The 27,905-nt window shown below is 41.9% G+C and overlaps 1 protein-coding gene and 1 pseudogene across 1 annotated transcript; one reads left to right on the top strand and one right to left on the bottom strand.

Annotated features, from left to right (window-relative positions):
* Positions 1–359: 359 nt before the first annotated feature.
* On the bottom strand, positions 360–22,769 carry LOC147902840 (uncharacterized). Its single transcript, XM_087373841.1, has 10 exons — positions 22,244–22,769; positions 21,727–21,927; positions 21,497–21,619; positions 21,344–21,381; positions 21,049–21,226; positions 16,602–20,765; positions 16,205–16,363; positions 10,535–10,645; positions 1,290–1,432; positions 360–1,092 (listed from the first exon to the last, which is right to left on the bottom strand). The coding sequence occupies exons 1-10, from the start codon at positions 22,325–22,327 to the stop codon at positions 858–860; spliced, it is 5,436 nt and encodes a 1,811-aa protein (XP_087229967.1). The 5' UTR covers positions 22,328–22,769; the 3' UTR covers positions 360–857.
* On the top strand, positions 3,167–5,619 carry LOC147902841 (uncharacterized; annotated as a pseudogene).
* Positions 22,770–27,905: the final 5,136 nt, after the last annotated feature.

The raw sequence follows: 27,905 nt of genomic DNA, 5'->3' as shown, positions 1-27,905 counted from the left end.
GTCACAGTAGTGTCTCAGGCATCGTCAATTCAAAGCATTCTCTTTTCAAAAAACTTCACAAAACCTATCACATACTTGCCAGTTGTGCATGTCCATTGCAGTTTCTACATATAGAGTGCTTAAAATTGGCTGCCTGTGTACAAACGCTTGCAGCTTAGTGACTGTCCAATACAGCTGTGTAACATTTGATCTGATCAGTAATAGTTGCCAACAAAACACCCTGCTAATTTAATAGAAAGCGTAAGCTGATTCTTAAATTGTGCTTTCCCCTCATTGAGTTATCAAAAGGGTGACGCTTGCTTTTCATTCTTGGGGGGGAGGGGGGGGGGGGGGGCGCGAGGGCGGGGAAGGGAATCTTCTTCAAGTTACAGATATAACGTTTCCACTGTACAAATTAAAAAGAATACATCTGATATACAGTCCCCGAGTCTAAGCAAACATCAGATGTTGGTGTGATAATATACAAAATTGTTATGAACAAGGGCAGCATCTGGATGTATCACGGAACCTGGAGATCACATCTTTGACTGACTGCATGGAACAAATGATCTGCTATGTGTGAAGTCCATGTCAGACCCAAATAATAAAGAATGAAGCCGTGCCGGACAGATGAAAACATCTGTCATGAACAGGGCATTGCTGATTTACATGCTTGCCTGCCAGTCTCATTCACGATAGGATACATCTGGCTTTTTAAATGGTGATAACATAACACCACAGCCAGCTCTAAAACCAACTTCTATTGGATTCTATCCACAAAAGGACCCCTGTATAACTCCAACCAGACCATTTAGGGACCAGTGGAAGCATTCATTTAATGAACACACAGTGTAGGATTTAGTGTGTAGACGATGTTACTAGAGTTTCTTGGTACTCTTAATATTCTTTAGGCTAATTATAAGCTCCCCTCTTTCAGCTTCTGCTTCAGCAAGCTGGAGGCTAACAAGACTGTACCGTTCACGCATGCTACTTAACTCCTTTTCAAGTTCTGTAGCCGCCTTCTTGTATTTAAAAAGATCATTAATAACTTGATCCAGATCTCCCAAACCTTGAAGAGCCGCCATGCTTACATTTTGCTGTTTATCAAAAAAACTGAACAAACAAAGTTGTTAATGATTGAGCTTTGCTTTTATAACAGTTTCTGTATTACATACAAGAATGCAAAAAGGCTATCAAACTTTACTAGTATGAAGTCTCCTGAACCTCTTTGCAGATGGTCTCTAGATTTTTTGATAGAGAGTAAAAAATAGAGATGCCAATGTGAAGATGCGGACTTGAATCGAGCATACCTTCTAAGTTGTAGCTTGTACATGTTGTTAGCTTCTGTAGCCTCTGCCAACTCCGTCTCCAAATTCACAATCTTTTCCAGCAAATAAGGATTCTTTGCTGTCTCCATAACCTTTGTCAGGCGAGCCTCCAAGAGGTCATTTCCCTGGAAAAAACATCAAATCCACCAAACATGACTTCATTGTAACACCAAGCAAGATAGAACGTGAAAATCCACATAACTTGTTTATCTTTCCAAGCCATAAGCTTCGGAACAAGTTTGAATTCTATTAAACGGAGCACTGGTCAGAGCATAGGATATTCAAACAGGGAAACACTGCTGTTAAAAAGGTTAGTTTTCAAAATTTTCGCACTGTTGTCTTTCCTTGGCAAGAAAAAGACAAGAGTTTTGGCCAAGCCATATCGAGTCATTTCCATTCAGGTAACACAAAGACCATTTATTCCGGCCGTAAACACTAAACCCTAAACATATATCTAGATGAATCCAGGAACATGGCCAAACTCATCCTCTAACAACACTACACAGTGTGCAATTTCAATCTCATGATAGCCACAAGGCTGAGAACCATAAACTTAGGTTTTCATGCTGAGCTTCTATTAGGCACTCCAGAGGTGCAGGGCAGATTCAGCCGTGACAAAGGGAGAAAGCTTATTAAAAACTAGTCCATATTCTCTTCATTCAAGCTCCAGCTGCTTGTGAAGACTATACAATTTCATTTTAGTATCTCCTAAACAAGCATCTCTAAGCAAAAAATGCTTAGACAATCTAGCTGATAGGGCAACACACCACTTGAGATAAAAAGAATTTATCACAATATCAGCAAGCCGCAACATGGAGAAAGACTTCAAAAGGACTCAGCTTAGTTGTTGCATGCTTTGAACTTTATACGCAAACTCAGCCATGGGAAGGTACTCTTCCTAATCAAATTGTTTCCAAGGTACAGATGCAGGAATCATGTCCTCAAGAATTTGACTCACTTTGTCTCTTCATCCAACTCCAAATATTCAGATAAACTCAAGATGATCTTAGTGTCCAACTTCTTGAACACTTCATGCCAACAATGAAAAGCGAATTTAGGATCACGATCACTCAAAAAGCCCATAAAGACTTTCTCCACAACTACTTGTGCCAGTCTGTATCAGAAATTGCCGTCTTAGTTGGAATAAACCTGGCCATCATGGTCAGTCTATCCACACCACCCGTACGGTGTCATGTCCACATTTAGGTGTGGCAATCCAACCATAAAATTCCTGGAAATGTCTTCCCATTTCTTATCCAAGATTTCCAATGGATATGGTAAGCCACCTTGTCTCAAAGCGTTCCACTTTATTGACTCGGCATTGTTGACACTCTCGAACATATCATTCGAAATCAATCTGCATCTTTGGCCATTAAAAATCATGCTTGAACAAAGACAACATTTGTTAGAGGCATAGTTGCATATGAAACGCATTTCATCCTTGTATGAAACCCGTATGAATACGTATGAAACGCGTTTCATAAAGCCCCAATTTTTGGGTAGGGTTCAAAAGAGGGCAAAATCGCGATTTCACGCATTTCGCCGTACCCGTGCACTCCGTACTCCCGTAGCTCCGTCCGTGCAGCCCGTATGCTCCCTCTTGCTCATTCTCGAGGATTGTGCCCCCAATCATCCCCAATGTGCATTCAATCGTCCTTTCTACAATCTACCCTTCTTCTTGAATTTGGCGCTGCATCCTTTCATGCAGGCTGAAATCTGCTCTTTGAACTTTCTCATGTTTCTGAAATCTAAGTTCTAACGCTCCTCTCTTGATTCATCTGCTCATCTTGCATGCATGATGTAGGCTGGAAAGCTGCAATTACTTTTGCTGTTCTACATCGCTTTTTGCAAGCAAGAAGATGCCTCGAAAAGGTAGTGCGTTGTGGAGCAATGTCACCTTCAATTCCTTTGGTGCACACTATGATAAGAGTGGCACAGGCAAGTGGACCTGCAACTTTTGTGCTAAGCCGCATCATGGGACATTTCAGAGATTGCAGGCTCACTTTTCTCGAGCAAAGGGCTTTGGTATTGGCCCTTGTTCTCGTGTGCCAAAGGAGGTGTATGATGGCTTGAAGGCCTGGAAAGCTTAAATGCTAGGGATTCCAATTGATACAGTCAATGCATGGGATGAGCTTGAATTAAATATCTCAGCTATTCCAGCATCAATGAGGGAGGAGAATGACATTTTGCAGATGTCGCAGTCTTCAGGCTCCACGCCCATAGCTAAAAGAAGTGCCCTTCCCTTGTTTAAGCGAGGAGATATGAAGGCAGCCATGCAAAAGGCAGCTATGAAGGAGGCAACTAGAGAGGTAACAAAGTTGTTTGTGCAATGTACATTGTCTTTCAATATTACTCGAACCGCTCGTTGGAAGTCTACTATGCGAGCTATCTCGCGTATTGGGTGTGAGTGGGAGGGTCCGAGCTATGAGACATTGCGTACAAAAGAGCTTTGCCATGAGAAAGAAGCATTGATGAGAGAGCTAGAGCCTCTGAAGGGAACATGGCAGATGTATGGTTGCACCTTGCTATGTGATGGCTGGTCAGATGTGAGGAAAAGAATGTCTACAACATTCTTGCAAAGGAACTATGTTCCTTCGTGCTATAGATGCATCAGCTTCAGGGACAGTGGTGACAGGTGCATATATATGGTCTCATTTGCGCACAGCTATTCTTGAGATTGGTGTAGCAAATGTGGTGCAGGTGATCACAGATAATGGCTCCAATTGTGTGTCCATGGGAAGGATGCTTGAGGATGAGTTTCCCACTATTGTTTGGACACCATGTGCTTCTCATAGTTTGGATCTTGCCATTGAGGACATGGCAAAGTTGCCTTGGGTTTCTCATATATTTTCTAAAGCTTTGAGCTTGGCAAATTTTGTAACCAAAAGACCCAAGGTCTTGAGCATGTTCAGGGAAAATAGTGACCTCGACCTTTTAAAGCCCTCAAAGACACAGTTTGCTTATATGTTCATAATGTTGGAGAGGGTTGTTCAAGTGCGGCATGGCTTGCTGCGTACAGTTGTTTCCCGTGATTGGCAGCAATGGGGGGATAGGAATGAGCCCAAAGCAATTGGTTTCAGCCACATGGTCATGAGAGATGCATGGTGGGAGGAGGCTGCAGCTCTAGTGAAGACAATGAACCCCATGTACAGCGTTCTCCGATTGACAGCAGATATGGAGGGGAGCACCATTGGGCTTCTCTATGAGTTCATGGACAAAGTGGGGGAAGCCCTTGATGCGTGTACTCACCTATCTGCAGACAGGTATCCCGTACTCATGAGTCATCCTTTGAAGTTTAGCATTTTTCCAATTAGCAAAGTGGCATGCTTAGAATTCCTTTTAATCTATGTTTTCATTTTTTCTAAACATTATTGGTTTCGCCTTTGATTCATAATTTCTTATGAAGGATTGAAGACCTTAAGGAGATCTGGAACACGCGTTGGGATTGGTTTAATAGGCCAATCCATACTTTTGCTCATATCCTTCATCCTCCATGGAGGAATGAGCAACAATATCTCGATAGAGAATTAGAGGATGGGTGGTCAGCTTATATGAGCAAGATCGTGGGAGATGATGATGATCTGCTTTTGAAGCTGGAGGATAAGCGTCTTCTTTTCCGCAACCGAAGCGGTGTTTTTGGATCACGCAATGCACAGAGAGAGAAGACTCAGCTAGCAGCAGTTTCTTGGCGGGAAAAATATGGCATTGAGGCACCCCACTTGGTAATACTTAACCCTAGAGGCAATACTTTCTTATTACTTGAAAACATGTGGGTATAGCTCAGCAATTGGAAGCTGCCACTAAACTGTAAAGTTTGAGAATGTCTCTTGTTTTGTTTCAGAGACGCATAGCGATGCGAGTTCTCTCACAAGACTGTAGCTCTGGACCTTGTGAGAGAAACTGGAGTACATGGGCCTTACTCCATACCAAGAAGAGGAACAGATTGTCCACTGTGCAATTGGAGAGGTTGGTCTTTTGCCACTGCAATCTACGATTGCTCGAGCAAACGAACTACCCCATTGAGCCTTAGCAGGTGAATCCCTACAAAATCGACATCACAAAGTGCAAGGAGATGCTGGTGATTCCACCTGAGGAGGGGGATATCTACGCCATGTTGTACGAGGAGATCACGGCTTCATCTCACCACACCCGATCCTCCCAGGCAGCTGGTGCCAGTACTTCAATTGCACCTGCATCTCATGAGGATGCTTTTTATGAGTCTTCTGGGAGTTCTAGTAGCAGTGAGGAGGCGGCTGATGAGGACATGGATTTGGTTGAGGAGGAAGATGCTGACATTGATGATGAGGCTTGACTTTTGATTTGTGACTTTGTCACTTGTGACTTATTATTGATAGACAGTACTTTGAATTCCAGTTGTAGTTTGACCTTTTTACCTTCATGGTCCATCACCATGGAGGTCTTGGGAGGTTCATTGACTCCTCTAGTTTTTATTATTATCAGTATTCAGTATGTGTGATCAATATGATCAAGATTCAATTATCAATATGTATGATCATTCAGTATGTATGTGTGAAGATGATCATTGAGTACTCTAATATGTATAATGTATGATCATTGATGACTAGCTTTTTGTATGATCAGGATTCAGTATGTATGGTGCTTATACTTGATATGTATGTTTTTTGTATCATGTATGCACTATGGAGTCACTTACAATCTTTATTTGCACATTTTTGTATATGGCATGATGCATACCCTAGGTATGAATGCACATATTTTCACATTCCGAATGAAACCCGTTTCATTCATTTTTCGAAACCCGTTTCAAACGTATGAAACCCGTTTGAAACCTCCCGTTTCGAAAACTCCTGGCAACTATGGTTAGAGGCCAGGATAGGGGTGTTATGAGACTCGAAGATAATTTTCTTCCTTGTGTCCTGGAAATCTCTACGTAGACTTCGTCCTTTCTGAACAAGAGACTATTTACAAATGGAATTTTGATCTCAGATTTCTTTCCCTTTGAATTCGAACCACCTGGTTCATCGGGTCATGCCCCAACCTGGATCAATTGCCGTATACAGCTGAAATAATAATCATACACATACATGACATTAGTAGAAAGATGTCAGTCCAGTTCTCAGTGAAACTCATAAAGTTCACAAAACTAATGCGACTTAACAGTGAACACATCGGCCACCAGACTAGTGGCACCCCTTCTATACCGATTTCAAATAAGCTCAAACCATCTAGCTGTACGACCACGCAAGTCTAAAGTAGTACACAAGTACAAAAGTGGTGTGTTATCCACACACGCCACAAAATCCAAGCCATATAAATCATGCCTCCATTGAATGAACTACAGTAAAAACCTCCTTTTCATGCATAGGATATTTGATCTGTGCTTGAATAAGCTCCCAACTTATAAACGCCACAGGTTGAACATCCAGGAATAAGGCTACACCAATTGCATAGTCATTGGCATCCCTTTCACACAAATGGTTTACTTCGATCTACTATATGCAACATGGGTACTAATGCTTCAATTCCTTAAAACATGCATCCAGAGCATCCGTTCAGACAACACGTATGTATTTGATCTACTTGTAAGGGATTCCCTTTTCTCTCCCTTCAAAAGATTGGAAAGGAGCATCACAATATGTGCATACTCACGAATAAAAGCTTCGGAAAACTGAGTGAATCATAGACAGGACTCAATTCCGTGACAGTATGTAAAATCAGCTGCTCAACTACTACCCCGACCTTTACAAAAGCAATATAAAACCGTCAACAGATCCGTGGCCAAGATATAACAGCTCCCTTTTGGAGAACTCACGCTTAGACATAACTTCGCTTCAAAGAAAAATATATTGTTTAGAAAGTAAAGGTGCCCTCAAGAGACCAAATGGTAGAACCAAGAACTCATAATGCTCATGCCTTGTGCAAAACCCCGTCTTAGAAAAGACATCCTCCCTATTACCAATCTCATGCTACTCCGTACATAGATCAAGCTTGGTGGAATAAGCTACACCATGTAAGCGAGATCTATGAGATCATTCATCCTAGACAAAGGATATTTATTTTTCACGGTCACCTTATTGAGAACTTCGTAATCCATGCACATACACATTGTATTTCCTTTCTACCCCGCAGAATAACAGCGCACCCCAGGGAGATTTAATATGTCCCATAAAAACTTTTTTCGACAATTGCCAAGCAATTTTATCCTTTCTTTGAGCTCAGCCTATATGGTTCTCTAAATACTCACTGAGCTCTAGGGAAAAGCTCTACCTTATGCTCCACATTCTGCAGAAGACCATAAGGTAACACATGAAAATTCAGCAGACAGACTCTGGAGCAGCTGTGACTCTTTGGAATCCACTTGAGGCCTAACAATTGCATCTGAGATCAAAATCTTCGTATGAATCAAATTTATCTAAGTTATATCCCATCCTTTCAGTGACATGTTCTAGATTTAATCCAGCAATATTATTACCAGTGATTCTTTCATAATAAATGCATGTGCTGGCCTAGTCATGAAAACTTCTCAGTATAAATGTTTTTATTCCCTTGTCTAGAGAATTCCTATGGGCATTGGGCTTGGCAACTCTCCACATAAACATGATGCAACTTTTGAATCTGTAAGTGACAGTATGAATACGTTAATAATACTGAGCAATTTCTGGCTATGCTGGATTCCGACTAAGGATGAAATCTTTATGGCATCATTTAAAAAATGCCATAGAAAGAGCATATCAGTAGACATCTTTTATAGGCTACTCCACAGCATTTTTAACCTTTTCCAGGCCATTTAAAAAATTCATACACTATTAAGTCTGGATCATCCAGGAACATGCTCAAATTCATCCTCTAACAAGAAAACAAACCATGCAGTTCCGCCACACAACCATGAACTCCTTTGACACATAGTAGGGACTAGCTAGTATGGCATTCCCCATGGATGTTATCAGCGCTCAACAATAGAAATAGACCATAGTTCATACATATACTCTCATACATACATGCATAAGCACACCCCCATGTGCATCCATTAATAGAAAGACCTTCATTCTGAGTTTTAATCATTTAATGGCAGACCAGCCTTGATCAAGGCTAACAACTAATAGAGACCACAAAATTCTTCTCAAAGGAAGTCACTGTTTTGCATTCTCTCTTAGATTCAAAGGACAATAGCTAATGTTTACAAATACTGACGAAAGGATCACTAAACCCTAATATATCATCAAAATACACCGTCAAAAGGATTTAAATTTGACAACATCCTTTAGAGCCTCAGGAAAAGAACATGATACATTTGTTAAACCACACAGCATAACTCGAAACTTGTACAGGTAGCCAAGAAATATGTTGAGTGGGCCATTTGAAACTGGTCAAGTATGATGCCAATTGTTCTTAAGATCCATTTTGCTATAAAGACTTCCTTAAGGCTATTGAAAAATATCATCTCTTCTTCTTTACCTCTTTGACTAGCCAGATATAACTGAACATAAAATAATTTGACTCCCAATGTCTCCAACTCGAAGGCCTCTTGCTCTGCCTTCGTGCTGCAATAATTTTTAGTTCTGTAATCTAGAACAGGATTCTTTCCCATCGAGACATGAGAATTACCCAGCAAAGGCCTCTGACATTTGCGATGCTCTGTTTTTTATTTTACCTTTGAGATCATGGAAAACAGATAACTGCTACATGAAACAGGTTTGGTGCATGCAAACCCAATATGTCGATGGTCACTGTAGTTTACACACATGCTCTTGGATAGCAGTTTTTTCTTCTGCCATACTTTCGTATACAATTGAATTCGTTTTTTGATCTTAAGATGTGAATGGAAGTTGTGTTGGCTCTAATGCATGGATGCAGCCAACTTGTTACAGCTTAATCTCCCTCTTTTTCAGTCAATTATGTTTTGACAGAGAATGTTGGTACCTTGTGCCGTGCTGCTGTTTTTTATATAATGCAAGGTGGTAACGTCAGTCTCAAAACTTATTTGATTTGAGCAAAACCATTTCCTCTCTTAAGAGCAAATGTTTGTGTGTGTGTGTGTGTGTGCAAAATATGGTTTGGGAATGCACTATCGTCCTGTATGGCAGGTCATTACTCGAATGCTTCAGCCAATTCAGCTAGTACTGCCTTTAGAACTTCAAGACAGGCTTCAGGATTGGACTCTTCTTCCTTTCCACTTGTCCTCCTCTGAAGCTCTCTCATATGACAGTCTCATCTTTATATACCGTTCTGCTGTCACCACCCTCAGTGTCGGACAAGGCCAATCAGATATCGTCCGGTCAAATAGTGGAGAAAGAGATTGAAACAAATTTGGCACTCCAAGGTTCCATTACGCCAATAGGTCTTTCTATGGCGTGTTCAATTGCGGGTTGTTCCGTCTGGACAGCTTTTATCATGCAGACGTATTGCTCCAGCTATCTGTCGTCGGTGTTTAGCTCCGAGGGAATCTGTATCTCATATCTTTTGGCATTGCCCCGAGGCATGGAGCTTCTTGCGCATCCTTCGGCACAGATTGAGAATGAGATTTTCTCAGGCTTCTCTTTTTGGTTGTTTGGGATCTATCCTCGATGACGTATTGCTCCAGCTATCTGTCGTCGGTGTTTAGCTCCGAGGGAATCTGTATCTCATATCTTTTGGCATTGCCCCGAGACATGGAGCTTCTTGCGCATCCTTCGGCATAGATTGAGAATGAGATTTTCTCAGGCTTCTCTTTTTGGCTGTTTGGGATCTATCCTCGACGGCCGGATTTTGAGTTGTTCTTTACTTGGGTTCGCTACTTGGCACTCTGGACTCTCTGGAAAGCTAGAAACCACAGAGTCTTCGGTGATCCAGTTTTTTCTATTTTTGTTTTCTTCCATCATTCTTTGCAGCAATCCTCTTCGATTGCCTCCAAACTCATTGCATAGATCACGATGTATATTCGTCCTACATTGAGATTTTCTATTGATGTAATCTTTCGGCTTACCAGTTTTTTTCTGGGATAGCTATCTTGTAATATAAAGCATTCAAAGTTTTCACTATATTATAAAAAGTGTGTGAGTGTGTGTGTGTGTGTGTGTGTGTGTGTGTGAGAGAGAGAGAGAGAGAGAGAGAGAGAGAAAGAGAGAGCTTATTATACCACATAATCAAATTGTGAGAGGAGTAAAGAATGAGTTTAATTCATTAAATTCTGCAATCTACTTAACGCTGAAAACCTTTTATTTCTGAGGAATGGAAAATTCAGAGTTTGATGAGGAAGAGGCATCCACCTCCTGTAATCGCTGGACTTCTGCTTGAAGAACCTCTTGTGTGTGCATTTTGGAAAGAAGTTCTTGCTCTCTTCTTGAAAGGAAAGAATTTTGATTTTGCAAACGTATCAGCTGTTCCAAACAAGGCAGAAACAGCATGATATTAATCATATTCATTCAACATCAAAACAAAACACTCTACTGTTTATTGTAACCAAGCTTACTGCACTGTACCTTGCTCCAATAAAACAGTTAAATAAATGAACAATCAGCAAATGTATGCTACCACAGACAGCCCATTATTTATCACAAGTCCTTTTCTTCCAGGCATATTGAGAAAAATGCTAGTGTCTGCAGACCATCTATGTATGCACTTTGATTTTGTGTGTGTGCGTGCGTGCACGCGCATGCACACACATGTGCGTGCGTGCCTGCAAAAGTGTGTCTATATATGGACATCCATTCCCACTCACTATCATTTTTGTGGACATGGTTATGATCATTTCTGTAGGCTCTTTTTATAGGACTTCACACAGCCCTTGGTGTGTTGGGCAATGGTACCTGGCCTGACAAGAACAGTGAGATTGCCTAAATTAACCAGTAAGGCAGAGTGCTCTCCGAAACCACTTATCCTTTTGAGTGGTTAATCAACTTTTCTAGCTCAAGTACAAGCCTAGGAAGCCTGGGTTGATACTCTGTTGTAGGCCTTGCTTTTAATTATTTGTGTATATGGAGAGGGAAGTTATCGGGTGAGTTATAAGGTCTAGTTTGTTGGATGATCATGCTCATGCACTAAGGTTTGAAGGGGGCCCCTAAGGTGGCTTTTGGTAAGATGAGGTAGCCATGCAACTTGTGGCTACTGCATCGTTTGATCTCGTTGGCATGTGTGAATGCAACTAGGTGTGATCAACCAATCAGCTTCCTACGGTTACGTCTCTTCTGGACATTCAAATACCGGCTCCATTTGCTGTACCTTCTGAAAAGACTCTTCCTTACTACCATGTGCGTTCATCTTGTCTTCAGTTGTGAGTTCCTCCAACTCATCTTCTGAACACTCCTTTATGGCTCTTCTACCTGTGTAGATCTGCCCGTGTTTGGTGTGCTTTTTGATATCCCTGCGGTCTGAACTGCGGGACTGCCCCCAAAGGGACCCTTTTATAGAGGGCATGGAGCCCACATAGAGTGGCAAACCAGTCTGCCAGCCAGCAGACCTGCCGACCCAGTCTGTAGACTGCAGTCTGCCAACCTGCTGCTGAAACCCCGGCTCATAATTCACAGCTTTACAGATAAACAGCAAACTGCAACAACTTCGAATCAGCAAGAACATCAACAATCTAGAAGGAGTGCACTCGAACTGAAGGAAAGAAGGGGGGAAGGCAGCAAATCACTCAGCCATTAGCTCGTACATGGGAAAGAGGGAGAAAGAAAGAAAGAAAGATATATTAACGTCCACAGAAGACCTCGCCGGCCTATGGGACAGAGTGATATAGCATCATAAAAAAGAAACTCATACATGCCACCAAGGGCTGATGCAAAAGGGCGCGCTAGGGCCCTTTGCTGAGAACTAAGCTAAACAAAACTCCTAGCTCGGACTCAGAACAAAAGCTCAAATTCTCCAACTGAGCTGAAGCTCAAACTGGGGCCCGGTATCAAGATCCGGCGCATGGTATCAGAGCGTCCCTCCTGTGGGCCATGAAGATGTTGCGCATCTGTATCTGTCAAGTAGTCTCGCGTGGCAACGATGGACACGATCGTCCCGATCTGAGGACCCGACGGGCTATATCGACTGTGATCCCACGCCTCTGGTGGTCCCCTCTGAGGAGGGCAGCAATGGGTCATATCTCAATGGTGTGCACTCTGGCAGCTATACACATCGTGTGTGGTCGTCGGTGGCTGAGCCATGCTGTCCTCGTATCAGCTATCTCCTCCTTCTCGATCCCACTGTGTCCTGGGGCTGACTCAAACGTATAAAAATCCGTGACCTGCCTCTGGGTAGGGTCTGCCCCTACAACCTGTGACCCATCTAGTGTCTGCCGTGCTCGAAGCTGCCTCAGTAAGGTCTCCCTGTGTTGGCGCATCTCCATCAAGTAGAGCCCTATGCACACCTGGTCCTGGAAATGTATTAGTCGCGAGAGAGAGAAGAGCACACAGCACTAGGTGCCAGAAATAAGGGCTGCACCCTTATTTCATGTCCTCAAATTCTCTATGATAGTCATCTTTCATGTCCTCAAGGCCTCTATGATAGGCGATTGTGACATTGTCTACTTATGGCCTTCTAGATAGGGCATGGGCACCCACAACTCTATTCTATGCTCTTGGAGTATGCACAATCTGAAAATGGACGGAAAATTTTTGGAGAGCTTAGTCTCGGTCAAGAAAAACCTAAGGCCTTGATTATCTGTCTTGACCATTAAATCAGCTCCCAAAAGATAGTGCTTCCAGATGGTTAAGGCATGAATTACAGCCAATAACTCCTCATAAACATGCATATGCCTTTCAGCATCACGCAATCTCCAACTTTCATAGGCCAACACGTGACCACCTTGATCAAGAGCAGCCCCAATACACTCGCAACTTCCACGTCAAATGGTTTATGCAAGTCAAGAACAAGAAGAACTGGATCAATTTTTCCTTGAGAGTGTTAAATGCTATCTTTTGCCACTCTCCCCATCTGAAAACCGCATACTTTTTAAATCTCAAGTAATAGGACAAAGACGTAGAAAACTGTAGACTTCGTGCACCATTCTCAGCTATAAATGGCTTTGATCTATCTATCCTCCATCCTTGGATTACATGACCATCCAAAAAGAAGCCTGTGGATTGGCCACTCTCCCTCGTACGTCAAGGACTCCTCTCACCAAGGTCTTTGGCTAATCTTTAGGCATTTTTTTCTCCCTAAAGCTCAAGGGATTTTTAGAACACTAGGCAGTCATATGCCCTTTTTTTCTACATCGAAAAAACTTACCTTCTTTTCAAAAGCTCTCAATCTGTTCTAGAGTAAACTTGGATTTGCCTTTTGGGGCTTTTGATCTTTATCCCGCCCTCATGCTACAGTCCAATTTCCCTCATGCAATCCCTTATTTCCATCATTCATGCAATCCTTTATTTCCTCATGAATGCTTAAGGCATTGAAAATTCGACTTAAACAAGCATGCAAGGGTAAGAAGAAAGGAAAGATTAATAAAGAGAAGAGAAAGAGAAGGAAGAATGGAAGAAGAATGGGGATGGAAGAATGGATTAAGGAGAAGGGAGATGGGAAAGGGAACGCGAAGGAAAAGGAGAAGGAGAAGGAGAAGGAGAAGGAGAAGCAAAGGTTGGGTTCTGCACTTTCAGAGTGCGTCTATAGGTGCGGCTAACAACGAATCTATAGGCACGGCTAACAACGGATCTATAGGCACGACTACATTGTTTATCCAAACTTTTGACGTGCTATTAGATGCGCTCCAACAGACAAATCTGGACAAAAAGCTAACAACGACAGACACTCGACCCCAAAAGGAACAAAAGTACCCCAAAAAATTCTTTCATGCATGCGACAAAGGACGAATCTGAAGAGAACAACTTTCAAAGTGTACAAGAAGCATCATAGATTGAGAGAGAGGACCAATTGACAAGAGACTTACCTTGGATAGAGGTATGAAAAGCTTCTTGTCTTTCTTCAAAGCTTCCTCTCCTTCTTCTCTTAAGGCTTCCTTCTTCACCCTCTTCTCTTGTATGCTTGGGGCTGAGTGTGTATGCCTAGAGATGAGTGTGGGTGCCTAGAGCTAAGTGTGCATACTTGGAGATGAGTGTATTGAAAGGTTTGCAAGCGTGGCAGAGTTTGAAAATGAGCGAAATGTAGGCTTAAAAACCAATTCGCGCGTCTAAAAGTGCATCTAACAACGTGTCTACACTATGTTTTAGACACGCCTATAGACGTGTTCCACAGTACAGACACGCCTATAGGCGCGCTTTTAGACGTGCTACAAAGTTTTCTCATTAAATTTGTAAGTACAAACACATTTTTTGGGTTGTTTGTTTGTAGTATGTCTTCATCTTCAACAAGTACCTCCAGGGAGGATGAATCCCTCCATATCCACCATCGAGATCACATCTCAAAGTACGGAGAATGGGGTGCGACCATATCCATGGTAAGTGTTAAAGCGTCGAGGTTAATTGAGATACCTATGGGTGGTCAAGTGTTTGATATATGATCCTTTTCTAATTTGATACAGAATGCAGTGCCACACCCGCTATGCTCGTCATGAGGAGGCAAAGCGTCGACGATATGAGGTGGGATCTCCAAAAGGGACTGTTATGGATGCATGGAGTAATGGACTAAAATATATCTAGTCGTACAAATTTAGATTTGTTGTTGTTCTAAAGTCCAAAATTATTCATGTATATTCATATATTTGTATACATATTTATATTTATGTATATTCATATACATATTCAAGACATAAACTCGTTCACTGTTGGGGGCCTGGACAGAGGATAGATGCGAGGGTAGAGCTTGCCCCAAGGACAACAGGTACGGTCGTTCTGACCCTCGTTTTGGTCTCCATTTGTCATTTTTGAAGTTTGTTGCTCTTTTTCTGTTGGAAGCTCCCTCTTGGCCATTCAGGCTGTGGACAGACACCCAGTTACATAGGGCGTGCCTAGATTGGTGCCAGATGGGCATAGTAGGCGAGGAGTTTCGAAACGCCAAGTTTTGAAGTTTCGGAAACGTTTCGGGGCAAACCTGAAACATCTGTAAAAACGTTTCGTGCATAATAGGATATTTAAATATCCATTTTTTTTCAAAAATATTAAAACATTTTAGACTATTACCACCAGAAGTCCAATACAAGAAAAAAACTCATGGAACATAGTGCACAGACATTTGATATGTCACTTAGAACTTGAAATTGGATGCTTGAAACATATTACTAATTTCTAAATAACAACACATCATTGTAGATTCAAGCATCAATGGTCATATTTCAGAATTGAGAAAGATACATGGAATCATGAATCATGATTCATGTCCGTACTGGACTTGGACAGGCTACAGCATACGGGCGATGTATGGGCGGCGATTTGAAACGTACAGGTGGGTGGCAAGTATTTCTTAAGCAATGCGCTCTGTTCTCTAGAAACAGACTGGTCGACAGACAACACTCTTTCTTGTATGTTTTTCCAGGATCAGGTTCAGGTGTACATCCTGTCTTTCATGTCACAGCCTGAAAGAGAAGTTGGGTGCAGAGATAATTTAGCTTCAACCTCTTTGTTGGGCTCTCTCAGTCCCAAACTTGCCCTCTACTAGAACCACCCAGCCTACATGGCTGGGCCCTCCATGCAGCCCATGTGGCAGCCCACATGGCTGTACATCATGCACAGCATAATGCTGCACCTCAGCAGCCCATGTGGCTGGCCTTGACACTCCTAGATCTGCCCAAGTGGCACCTTCACCTTGTGCCCACATGGCATCTCTCTTCCTGTTGCAGCTGTCCTGCCCCGTGTCCTCACAACAAATGGGGCAGTGACCCATATAAACCAGCACACTATGCAAAGACCAGCAGAGGACAAGGTTGACCAAACCAAGATTCAATGCAGATTATCTACACAGTACCAAATACCATCATTCCTAATCTGTATCAAGATTCTGAATCAGTTCCAAAAAAGTAAAATTAAATTGAAATTTGAAGCCCAATCCAGATAAAGGTGAACCTCTTTTTGCAACTGATCTGCCCCTGAGTCAATCAGTCCACCAGCGAGCTGCAAATTTGACAGCTCCAAATGCTCAATCTTCTTACATAGATCGACTTCTCTTTCCATAAACTCTCTTTTACAGCTCTCTAATTCCTCTTCCCTTGCTTTAACATCCACCTATGCATCACAGAAGTTCCATAGTGAGTTGGCAGCACTGAGAGGAGAAATCACGGTTATTGCATGAAAGACAGAAAATAATGATAGCCACCATATCACAAATGAAACTCAATTAAGCAATTCACCAGTTTTATACACACTCGTATGAGGGATGACTTACTCACTAGCATGCTTATTTTCTCATTAAGATCACTAATACTGGCATGACTTGGAGCAAGGCAAGTTTATGAGTACTTACTTCTAGACACCGCAACCTCTCACGTAACTCTAGAACCTCCTTTGTAGGCGAGGCCACACTTAATTTGCTGTTAGACCTCTCCATAGAACGTCCAACTGAGGAGGCCTCAATCGCCTTCATTTGCTTTTCACTTCTGGCTAAAGCATTTGCCTTCTGCAGCACTTCCTCTTCTAAGTATTCAACTCTCCTCTGGAAATCATTTTTTCCTTCCTCTTGCTCCACCAGCTTGCGCTGAAGTTGGCTCATATGCCTCTTCAGCCTTATTAACTCATTCCGCTGTTCAGCTTCCTGAATCTTTCCAGCCTTCTGAGCTTCTAGCAGTGACTGAAAGCGTACCAATTTTTCTTCCAAAGCAGATTTCTGCCGCTTGAGTTCATCTATTTCAGATACCATCGCCTCCAAAGTTGTGAGCTTCTCAACAATTAGAATCTTCTCCTCTTGCAAGCTTGCATACTGGGCAGTGATATTTTCAAGAGAAGACTGAGCAGTTGATTTTTCGGAGCTCATCTGATCCAACATACCTTTCATATTCTCCATTTCTGTTTTGATTGCAACCAATTCAGATGCTTGCCTACTGAGTTGACTTTGCTCTTTCAAGAGTGACTGCCTTTCTTGTTCCAACTCCTCTTCAAGTTTCTGGATCTTAAGTTCATCTTCTGCTCGAGCAGCAGTCATCTCTTCTAACAAAGTCTGTGTTCTGTGCAATGTCTGTGTCAAATCTACATGTAATTTCTTTGATGAATCCAATTCACTAGCCATGCCCTCTAACCTTGACTCCAGCCTCTTTTGCAAAGCAGCAGAATCCTCCTCTATGTTTTTCGCTCTCTCATGCGCATGCTTGAGAGAGTCCTCAAGTTCCAGTTTTTCTGCACGGAGCTCAGAGGCTTCAACCAGAGCCCCTGAAGCTAGCCTTTCCTTTTCATCAAATGTAGAGGACATCTGCTCAGAGAGCCGCTGGAGCTCACTCTGCAAATGATCCACTGCAGCAACCTTTTCCTCTTGCAGCTGAGCCAATGTCTCCTGTGCCTTCTTTGCACGATGTGCAAAGTCATCCTTCATTCTGATCATCGTCTCTATCTCAGTTTTAAAATCTCTCTCTCTTTGCTCACCTTCCCTCTGTTGCTGAGTCATTTCAGCCTCCAAAGCAGTACATTTTGCTTTCGACGATGCACATTCATCGACTGCCTCTTGCAAATGCTGCTCAAGAAGTGCGCAGTGACACTGCAGGTCTGCCACAGCTTTTTCAAGCTCACAATGAGAAAGCTTTAAGGTTGAAACCTCCTCCTCCTGCTGTTCAAGCTCACGAGCAAGGTCTTTCTTTATTTGAGAATAGTTCTCTGCTTCTCGTGAAGCACATGCCCGTTGCTGCTCCAATTCAGCAACCTGTCGTTGATGCCCACCCAACACTTCTTGAAAACTGACTTCTAACATTCTTTTCTCATTTTGATGGGCAAGACTTTGTGCCCGGGCATTCTCCATCTCTAGTTTGTAAGACTCTCTCTCTTCTGACACATACCTAAGCTGTGCCTCTAAACCTGAAATCCTTTCAGAAAGTTGCAGATTCTGCTCTTCCAAATCTAAGACTTGAGTCTCTAGCTCCTCTTTATCTTTCTCAAGCTCAGACGCCCTCCTCTCCAATGTTTTTTTTGCAATCAACTGTGAATCAAGAGTGGTAGTCAAAGCTGCCATTTGCCCCACTAGTTCATTAAGCCTTTCTCTATCAGCTCTGCTCTCATCTTCTGCTTCCTCTAGCTTTTCTTGAATTTCAGTCTTCTCCATCTCCAGCTTCAAAGCTATCCTTTCATATTCATTTTTGGACGCATTGAGGAGCTTAATTTCATCTGACAAAATTGGTATTTGAAATTCAAGCTCCTCTATGCATGATTTGCTAACTCCTCTCTGCTCCTTCAGATCTTGAACCTTAGCCTCTAATGAAGCTCTATCGTTGTCAATTTCAATCAACTTTGCTTCTAGCTTTTTCTCACTGACCACTCGGTCTGCCAGCTCTTGGATAAGCTTTTCAACTTCAGCACAACGATCAGCAACTTCTCGGTCCAGCCTTTTCTCAGAAGCCATATGAACTTCTACAGTCTTACGCAGCTGAGCTATCTCAGCATCATGCTCTCTTATATGAACATATATCTGGGAGTTTTCTAGTTCTAATCCCTGCACCTGTAACTCGAGACCCTCCTTCCGTTTTTTCAAATCATGCACCATATCTTCCACTTCCGCTTTCGTCATAGAGGCCTGTTTCAGCTCTTCTTTGAGATGGGCATTTTCCTCATCTAGCTGTGACAGCTGCTGTCGAAAATGACTGCATTTCTCTTCCAACCCCAAGGACTCCTCTTGAAATGATTTACAATGTACCTCCTCAGATGAATCAATCCGGACCCTGTCAACTTTACCATCATGATCATCTGTCTCTTCTGTCTGCGCCTTGTTCACAACTGACATAGGAAACTCCAATCCCCTGTGCAAGAACTCCCTCCTTTGTTCCTCCTTTTTTGGGAGATCTCCAACAATCATGGAAGATCTGTCCAGGTGGTGTTGTAGAAGTGCATTCTTTCTTCCAAGCTCTGTTACTTGCAACTCTAGCTCATCTATTAGCACTTGTTTTTCAGCCTTCTCTTTGCCTAAACAGTGTTCTGATGATCTGGCTGTCTCAAGTCTTCCTTCAAGTTCTGCGATCAATCTCATTTTTGAATCCAATTCCTTGTTCGCTCTGTCCAGCTTGTGAAGAAGCTCAATATTCTCATCTGTAAGCTCATTACAGTCCATCTCCTGGTCGTCCAGTTTCCTCTTTAACACCTCTATAGTCTCTAGCAAATCCTCTCCAGAATTATTATCAACTGGCTGATTCACATGACCAGTCTTACTGGCTCCATCTTCAAAATGCACAAGTTTTGATAAGAGCTCTTTTATCTGTTTGTCTTTTTCCATCAGCTTCTGCATAAACTGTGTCTCTGCAACACTCAGCTTTTCCATCCGTTTTGCATCATTGACAAAGAGCTCGTTTTTCTTTTCTTCCTCATTTTCATGACTCAAGAGCTTAGCCTCCAATTGCCGGAATTCTTGATCTTTCTCTGCTAGCTGTTGCATGAAATTGGCTTCAGCAGCCCTGAATTTTTTCTGCCAGTCAACCTCTTCCCTGCTCCATCCTGCCTCACCAGTATCCAAAGTCTGCCTATAATTATCGTTATCAGATGCCATAGAAGTCTCTTGTGTGGCATTTGTCAACGTGAGCCTGTTTGTCCCAGTATTTCTCTGTTGCAAGGTCTCTTCTAGCTCTCTCACTGCAAAGATAAGTTCAGCATTAGAATCCTGTGACTTAGAAAGTTGCTCTTGCAGCAGGTCATTTGCCTGCCCAAGCCTGTCGATCTCACCGTTTCTCAGTTCTATGGTCTCTTCCATCTCAGTGACCGCAGAAACAAGTTCCTCATTAGAATCTTGTGTCTTATGGAGCTGTAAACACAAGTTGGCATTGACTTCCTTCTCATAACTTATTTCTTCTTGTAAAGCCCTGATGAGTCGTTTTGAATCTTCCACCTCCCATCTATTAAAATCCTCTCCATTATCCCTTTTCTTGGATGCCAACTTCGCAGCCTTTAGCTGTTCCACCTCCAGTATCAAACTATCACGTTCTGCTTCAAGCGCTGACATCTCCATCTTATGCTCTGCCCCATTCTTCACCTCTGTTGATAGCTGCTGCTTTAAAGTCTCTACTTCAACATTCAGTTTGCGTGCGTGCCTTTCCCAGGATGAAGACTCTAGGCGAAGTTCTTGGATGGTTGCTTCAGCAGCTTCCAATTTCTGAGGTATGGCTGAACCAACTCTAGTTCCATTTTCAGGGGGAAACACACCCAAATTTGGATTGGTGTGGTCAGTTTGCCAGTTAAATGCATCCTGCCATCCCTTAGTGGGTGCAACCCCCACCCCACCTTGATGCTTTGTATTCTGTGCATAAGAGGACCTGCTGCTTTCTTGACCATTGCTGGAATCACGACTTGCACCAGAATTAGGCCGACGGGGCAGATTGTTTGCAGAGTCAGGAAGAGGACCAGCATCCATATTTGCAATGTTTCTACCACTTGAATTGTTCCCATATGTTAATGAATCAAGTGAATCAAAACTGTTGCGTGAAGTTGCCATGGAGGAGGGCAAACCCTGCACTAGCAAAGGTCGAATGAGTAAATCAGAGATAGATAATAGAAACTGTAACATATCCAGGCAACCTTAGATTTTATGACGGGAAGGTGAGAGAAAGGACGTGGGACTAAAAAAAATGAATTTGACAAGCATGGCATCCAGAAGCTGACAAAGCATGACAAAGCTGTAGTGAACTCTTAAAAAACTCTTTAATGAAAATTTTCTAAGAACAAAGCCAGTAATCAGGAATGGGAACTCCTCAAACTATCAATAAAAATCATAAACTGCCAACTCAGGTTACCTTCGTTTGACCCTGTGAATTTTGCAAGTACGTCCGCCTGCTCCGAGTTTGACTCGCTGAGGACCCTACACTGGCTACTGTCAGGTGTTCAGACAGATCAGAGCCAGTATCATCGTCTTCAGAAACAGAGCCCAATTCCTCTCGATCTGCGCTACTGCTTCGTTGCCGATCAAAATCTCTGGGGGCACAAAAGCCATAAATGCAATCTTCATCTGAGCGCTTTAAAAACCTCAAAAAAAGTGGTTCTGGCCTACGTGCTAACAATTATTGATGACACCAAAGACGAAAAAAATACCTGGAGTTGGTTTTAGGTGTTAGACATTGGACTTGCACCTGAAAATTCAAAAGATGACAGCGTGAGTAGGTAGTTACATTGAGACCAAGTTGTAAACGGTAAAAGCATCTTCTCGCATTTCAATAGCAAAACAATATCACTACAGCAACTCACATGCAGAATAGTTCCCGCATTACAATTCCTCAAAGGCAAAGACACTGTCTGAGGGGAATCGGCATTTATGTAATCTGAAAGATTGATGGTCGCTTCTCCAAGGATACCAACACGGAGCGAACCCTGCAATATGTTTTGTGGATTCAGCTACTACATCCAACTGCATAAAAGGCTAATAAAAGGCCCGCAGAACATGAACAAGATTGAAACTTATAAGGCGGTACACACACCATCTGAACTAGAAGCCTGTACGACTTTTCATCATATCCTCCAGTCGAAACATCTGGTGTTATTCTTGTAGACTCAATAACAGGGTCGGGCCACTGGCAAGTGCCATTCCGGACATGACCTCTTGAAGTCTTAACCGCAGTTTTGCCTGTCTCAATTGATATCAGCGACACCACTAATTTGTCCCAACCCGAATTCGGCACCTGATTCATTATAGTGTTGTCAGACAACCATCCTATGAAAGAACCTCGTGCAAAGACTACTCGATCAAATCCAGCGAAGGTCGTCGTGTTACAGATAAATAGTCCATCTATAAAAGGTTTTTAGTAAACAAGCATTCGTTCATCTTTTCCTTTCGGAACAGACCTAACATTTGAATCCATCGCTCCTAGAGAATTTCAACGACATTGACGCACGGCACAATTTATTTACGTTCTTGGTGTTGTACAGGTATAGCATTTGCCTCTAAGCAGGATCCGTTGCGTGCGTGAACTCAAATTCGTAAATTGTCGAGCTTACCCGGCTAGCGTGAAACTGGAGTCGGAAGTCGAATCTCGTTCCATCTGTTTTCCGCCTACTTGTGGGCTTGAACGCCTTATCCATAGCACAGCTGACACTAACCTCGCTTATTTCGGACCCCTACGTGGGTGCTTGGAAGGAGGCTCCAAAGGGCAAGCGAATTGCGCGCAGCTGCGGGGCAATGGCGCACGATCCAAAGAAGCCCATCGAAAGGGGGCGTCTCCTCGCAAATTCCAGCAGCTGGCGAGAATGCTCGATCTCATTCCGCCATTCGAGGCAAGCACTCGATCTTCGCGGCCTGCGATGCGCGATCCTTCTCGGAAATGCACCTGAGAGCCGTCCGATCCTCGCAAATTCGAACTTGTTACGAGCGTGAACGATGGCGAGGCGTTCGAATCGAAGCTAAGATTAGCAGGATGAAGATGCGAGGGAGGAATTGTGCAAGAATGCAGGAGGGGGGGAGGCTATGGGGGATCGAAGAAGCTCCGAGGAAGAAGAAGAAGAAGAAGAAGAAGAAGATCTGTTGATGTTGGCTATGGCGAAATCGAGCATCTGGCGAAGCTTCTGAGAACAGCATTCAGCGTTTTAGAGACCGCCAAATTTTTTTTTTAAATCTCCTCTAACTTTATCCTAGTTATGGTTAACCATTTGGCCGGCACCTAGCCGACCCTTCCCCCCCCGGCCCGGCCGGCCTTCACATCAAACACATCAACTTTTTGGAAGGTCCCCCTCCCCTCTCCTTCCCACATTCTTCTTCTTCTTTCAAGACATTCTCCAAGGAGTGTCATTCTCCAAGGAGTGTCCCCTCCTCCTCGCCCACACCACATTGCACACCTCTGCACGCTTTTGGATAGATCCCCTGCGGTTTGCCGTCCCCCCTTCCCTTGCTCTCTCCCCTTGCAAACCGGCACAGTTTCCCCCCCCACTGACCTTTACAAAAGGAGGGATGTCAATCTAACCGGGGCGCAGTGTCCACTGACCTTTACAAAAGGAGGGATGTCAATCACCTTTACACGATGAACTTGCAGCGTTTTTCATTTTTCACTTGTAAAAAAATCGTTTCCCGATTCTGTAAAATCGGCAGAGCAATTCGATTATATTTCAGCGAAACAATATCTGCAAACTTCTCGAGAACAGCCTTCGAAACCCCAAGAAAAATGTTTTCTGTGAGCAATGTGAACTAGAGTGTTCTCGATTGTCAAAGTGATGGGACAAACTACAAACCGCTCGAGCAAGTCCTTAGCCAATTGGATCAAACAAATGTCCTTACAAACTTTCAAAGATGCAGGAAAAATAAATTATGTTGTCAGCCAGCCCTAAAAAGCCAACAAGAGGTTTTCCTCATCTCCAACGGGGCCTAACAATTCTAGATTTTGGTACTTAAGAGTATTGGAGCATTCTGTGGGAACCATAAGGGCATTGGCAAAGTGTAGCATTTTTGTTAGATTTGAGTGGGTATGCCCTCTAATCGTTCCAAATTCTCATGCCCCTCATCAAGATCCGAGGGTGGTTGAAAACCATTGCTAACCGTCCGATCATCGATCTTTCTTCCATAAAAGTAGAATCCGCACGTGCAGCTTGACACCATTAGTCTTCCATCGGCCTCAGGTGATGGCCGAGAGCATAGTCGTGGATCAATGCCAATGATCATTTCAAACATCCCGAGGCCCTTAACACACAAGCGATGTCCGCAGTCGCCTTTTCTTTCATAAGAAAAACGCTCTTGGCTCACTCTCCATTTTCTTATGCAAGAATGGCATTTCTCTAATGCTTCAAGATTTTCATGCCCTCCTTACCCTTCATAGAAAGACAAGGCAAAACTTCACCACTCAAAAGAAGGATACCCTACCCTTCATAGAAAAACAAGGCAAAACTTCACCACTCAAAAGAATACTTTTCTAAAGGTGGCCTTTCAACTCACCTTTACACAAGGAGGGATGTCAATCTAGCCTACAAATGAAATTCTACGGCCACTCTTCCAATTTGCCATGTGTTGGTTGTTAAATTTAAGACTCCTTACAAACCAAGAATCTCAATCACAAGGACATCAAGATCCACCCAAAAAATGCTCCTTTGGTTGGTGTCAATGGCCCTTTCGATATCTCTTTCCCAAAAACACATACATAAGAGCTCATTCCTACATCAACTCAACCTTGCACAAACCTACAGGCATGTTGAGCAATTTCTCTAGTTTCACCATTAGTTCAGACCTCCAAATGTAGCTTACCAGGCAAGCAAGCAAGCTTTTTGAGACATTACACCGAATGCAGTCCTCTGCTGCTTGGATTCATAGCCTCCCCATAATCAAAGCTTATAATATCAAATATTTGGTATGAGCAAATGTAACGTTTTTGAAAGTATGCTTTAAAAATGCACAAATGCATGGGGAAGTACAGATTTTGGACTTTCGCTATTGAAGGTGTAGCATTCCTCTATGTGTTGATGTGCTCAAAAACTATTGTATCATAGAAGGGCCCCCTACGTCCAAGCATTTCCCCCAAAGCACAATATTTTCCCTTTCATATCATCCTTCAATTATTTCTACTTTCCCTCCAACCATCAGAACATTGGCTCCATGGAGTTTTCGCACAACTAGTAGCTTGGATTCACACATAGTGACAATCTCATCTTCGCATATAGCAAGCAACAAGTATTTGCTCTCCTTTGTCTTTTGCATAAAGTGTTGCATCATGCTACTCATTGCTACCATTTAACTTCATGTGCATAAAAGGGTCTTTTAGCTCGATCTAGTACAATTGATATATTCCACTTGCAATGGTCTCTCCACTCTCACATATGCACATGATATCATATGTGACTACTTCAATTGTTAGAAAGTCAATCCATTGTTAGATTACTTGAATTACATTTTGGAGGAATAGGATCCCATACACATTAGAAGTCCTTGGACAAATTGTCACCCAAAAGAGAGGTCGATTCGAGATCCATTCCCATGGATGCCCTCCATGGCTGGGAATGGGGTTCACAAATGGTGATTGTCATCCACCCCAACTTCTATCTATGGGGATCCACCTCAGCTACCTGCCATGGTTAGTTGGTCCTTCCCTATGGAAACTCTACTACTAGCCTAAGGTTGAACACCCATTTCTAGATGGAAATGCCCTCCCACAGGCCATTCTTGTACGTGACTTTCTCATCATCCACCCACTTTTTTTATATATTCTATGTCACTCGCCAACCCCTCCAATGCACATTCAAGCATTAAGAAATGGTGTCACGACCCCCACCATTAGCCACTCACATTTGAATGCTCTTTTTAATCACATTCGAGGCATGGGATTAAGTGCCTCTTAGGAACAACTCGATGGCAAACAAACTGGGCAATTATGGATCATCCCTATGATTGGAAAGAGCAAAGAAGGTGACTTTGATGAGAAATGGCCATATTCATGATGACTATAAACCTATCATTGTATAAGCTATTTAAGAACCAATTATAAACAACTTAAAAACATTGCTCTAAGTTTCACATCTTACAACCATTGGATCAAATTTTATTATAAGAACTTTCTCTCTCTCTCACTCACACACACACACACACACACACACACACACACACACACACACACACACACACACACACACACACACATGCACGCATGCACGCACGCACGCACATGCATAGATTAAATTTTTCTTGCTTCTCTTAATGCTTTCATCTCACCAATTGCCCCCTACATAGTGCCTCCTTGCAAAAATCTAAAAGTAGATTTTATTACACATTCACATGTGTTATTCTACATTCACATGTGTAATAAAATCTCATGCATTCTTCTCATTATAATTTTAGCTTGATCTTTTGCTCATGTCACCTTGTTCTTATTGGATTTTAACCAAAGTTATGTAGCTTGCATTTTTAATGTGATTGAAATTCAACTTTTACCATGAAACTATTCTCTCTAGTTATGTATATAACATTTGCCACCTATTTCACTTATTGAAAAATTGACACAATTTAAATTTTAAAATTTGACACTTTAAACTTGGAAGGAGTGTCCCCCTCCCATATATATGTGTGTGTGTGTGTGTACATACATATGTATATATATACACACACACACACACACACACACACACACACACACACACACATATATATATGTTACACATATATATGTACGTACATACATATACATACATGTACATATATATGTACATACATGTACATATATATGTACATATATGTACATGTATATATATATATATATATATATATGATGACCTGCAAAGGTGATGGGCTCCTCTCCTATATGTACCATGTCCGAATTAGATGCCCATGACATATATCAACTTCCAATGGAAGTATTAAACTAGTTTACCTAGTAATGTAATCAACTTGCAATGCACTTATTATGCTAGTTTATTTAATGTAATGAAATTGTATTGCTATCATTATGCTAGTTTATTTAAAATGTAATCAAATTCATATGCAATTGTTATGCTAATTCACGTAGTAGTAAATTCATGAATGGCACATCTTAATTGTGACTCAAACATATTGTACCCACCATTATTTTGCAACCACATTTGACCCATTATAAGTCTAATATTTTATACACTCAAAAAAAATCCTCAAAGAATGCATATTGCCAATAACAAAGGTTAAGGATTGTAACATAGCAGCTTAGGACTAATGCACTTAAAATGGGGTTGTACACTAAATTCTAGGCTTGAGTGAGGTCCTTGCTACATGTTTTTGAATCACTTGGAGGTGTCTTTAGCTCACTATGATGTCCCTCCCCAAAATTTGTGGGTCCCAAGAGAAATTCACCTCATTCAAGTTCTTATAAATCAAATTAGACAATGTGCATCAATCTAGAATATATGTTTGACATTGAAAATCTTATAAAGTGAATTATTGGACTAAGTTTTTTGGATTGGATATGCAGATACAACAACACAAAATTCTTGAGATGATAAAATATTGATCAAATGCTTTTATATTTGTTAATTTTATAGCTATCTTAAAAGGGATTACATGGGCAAGGTTTTTGGATGAGTGTCGTAGTATTACCATTTGAAAAAACCATATATTATTAGTTCATCCTTTATATATGTGGCATTTTGCATTAACACATTTGTTAATTATTTGAAAGAGAACAAGAGAGCAAGGTTTTAGGACTTATAAGGTCATTGTGTGAACGTGAACATTGAAAAATAACCATTTATTATTAGTACATCCCTAATATATATGGACATTTTATGTTCTACATCATGTTTATGAAAAAATTAAAAAGTGAACAAAGTGCATAGATGTATCTGTGTGCGAATCTTTTGCTATAAATCTACAGAACACGTCTCCATAATGTTTTTGAATCTTACAAATGCCCCAGTAATTTTTATGAAATCACAAAATTATTTATTCTTTACTTGTTCCCTATTAAAATACACATTTCACACTTTCATGCACCCATGTTAGAGCCAAGTTATCTATGAAAGCACAAGATTCCATTTTGTTGATCTATATTCACCCAATTTGCAAATTTGTACGCTTTAATGATACAATAATTATAATATTCTTCCAAAATAAGGACAAGTCAACAAAACACATGACAATGTAGTTATGTCTAATGTGATTGTTTGAGTAGCCCTCATGCATTAGACACAAAAATATAAAATCTTCATGTAAGGCACTTCAAGA

Source organism: Dipteris shenzhenensis, chromosome 4 (assembly GCF_047967505.1).
Source record: "Dipteris shenzhenensis isolate YYH24624 ecotype China chromosome 4, Dip_SZ_1.0, whole genome shotgun sequence".
Lineage (NCBI taxonomy): Eukaryota > Viridiplantae > Streptophyta > Polypodiopsida > Gleicheniales > Dipteridaceae > Dipteris > Dipteris shenzhenensis.
Note: the sequence above shows the minus strand (reverse complement) of the source record. Positions and strands in the feature narration are given on the sequence as shown.

Bases quoted from the DNA above. Each gene is read 5' to 3' on its own strand.
- LOC147902840 (XM_087373841.1), bottom strand. From the start codon at position 22,327: ATGGATAAGGCGTTCAAGCCCACAAGTAGGCGGAAAACAGATGGAACG. The intron at 20,766-21,048 runs GTAACCTGAGTT...TTGCTAGTGCAG, and splicing joins ATTCACAGGGTCAAACGAAG to GGTTTGCCCTCCTCCATGGC. The intron at 16,364-16,601 runs GTAAGTACTCAT...TGTGATGCATAG, and splicing joins AGAGGTTGCGGTGTCTAGAA to GTGGATGTTAAAGCAAGGGA.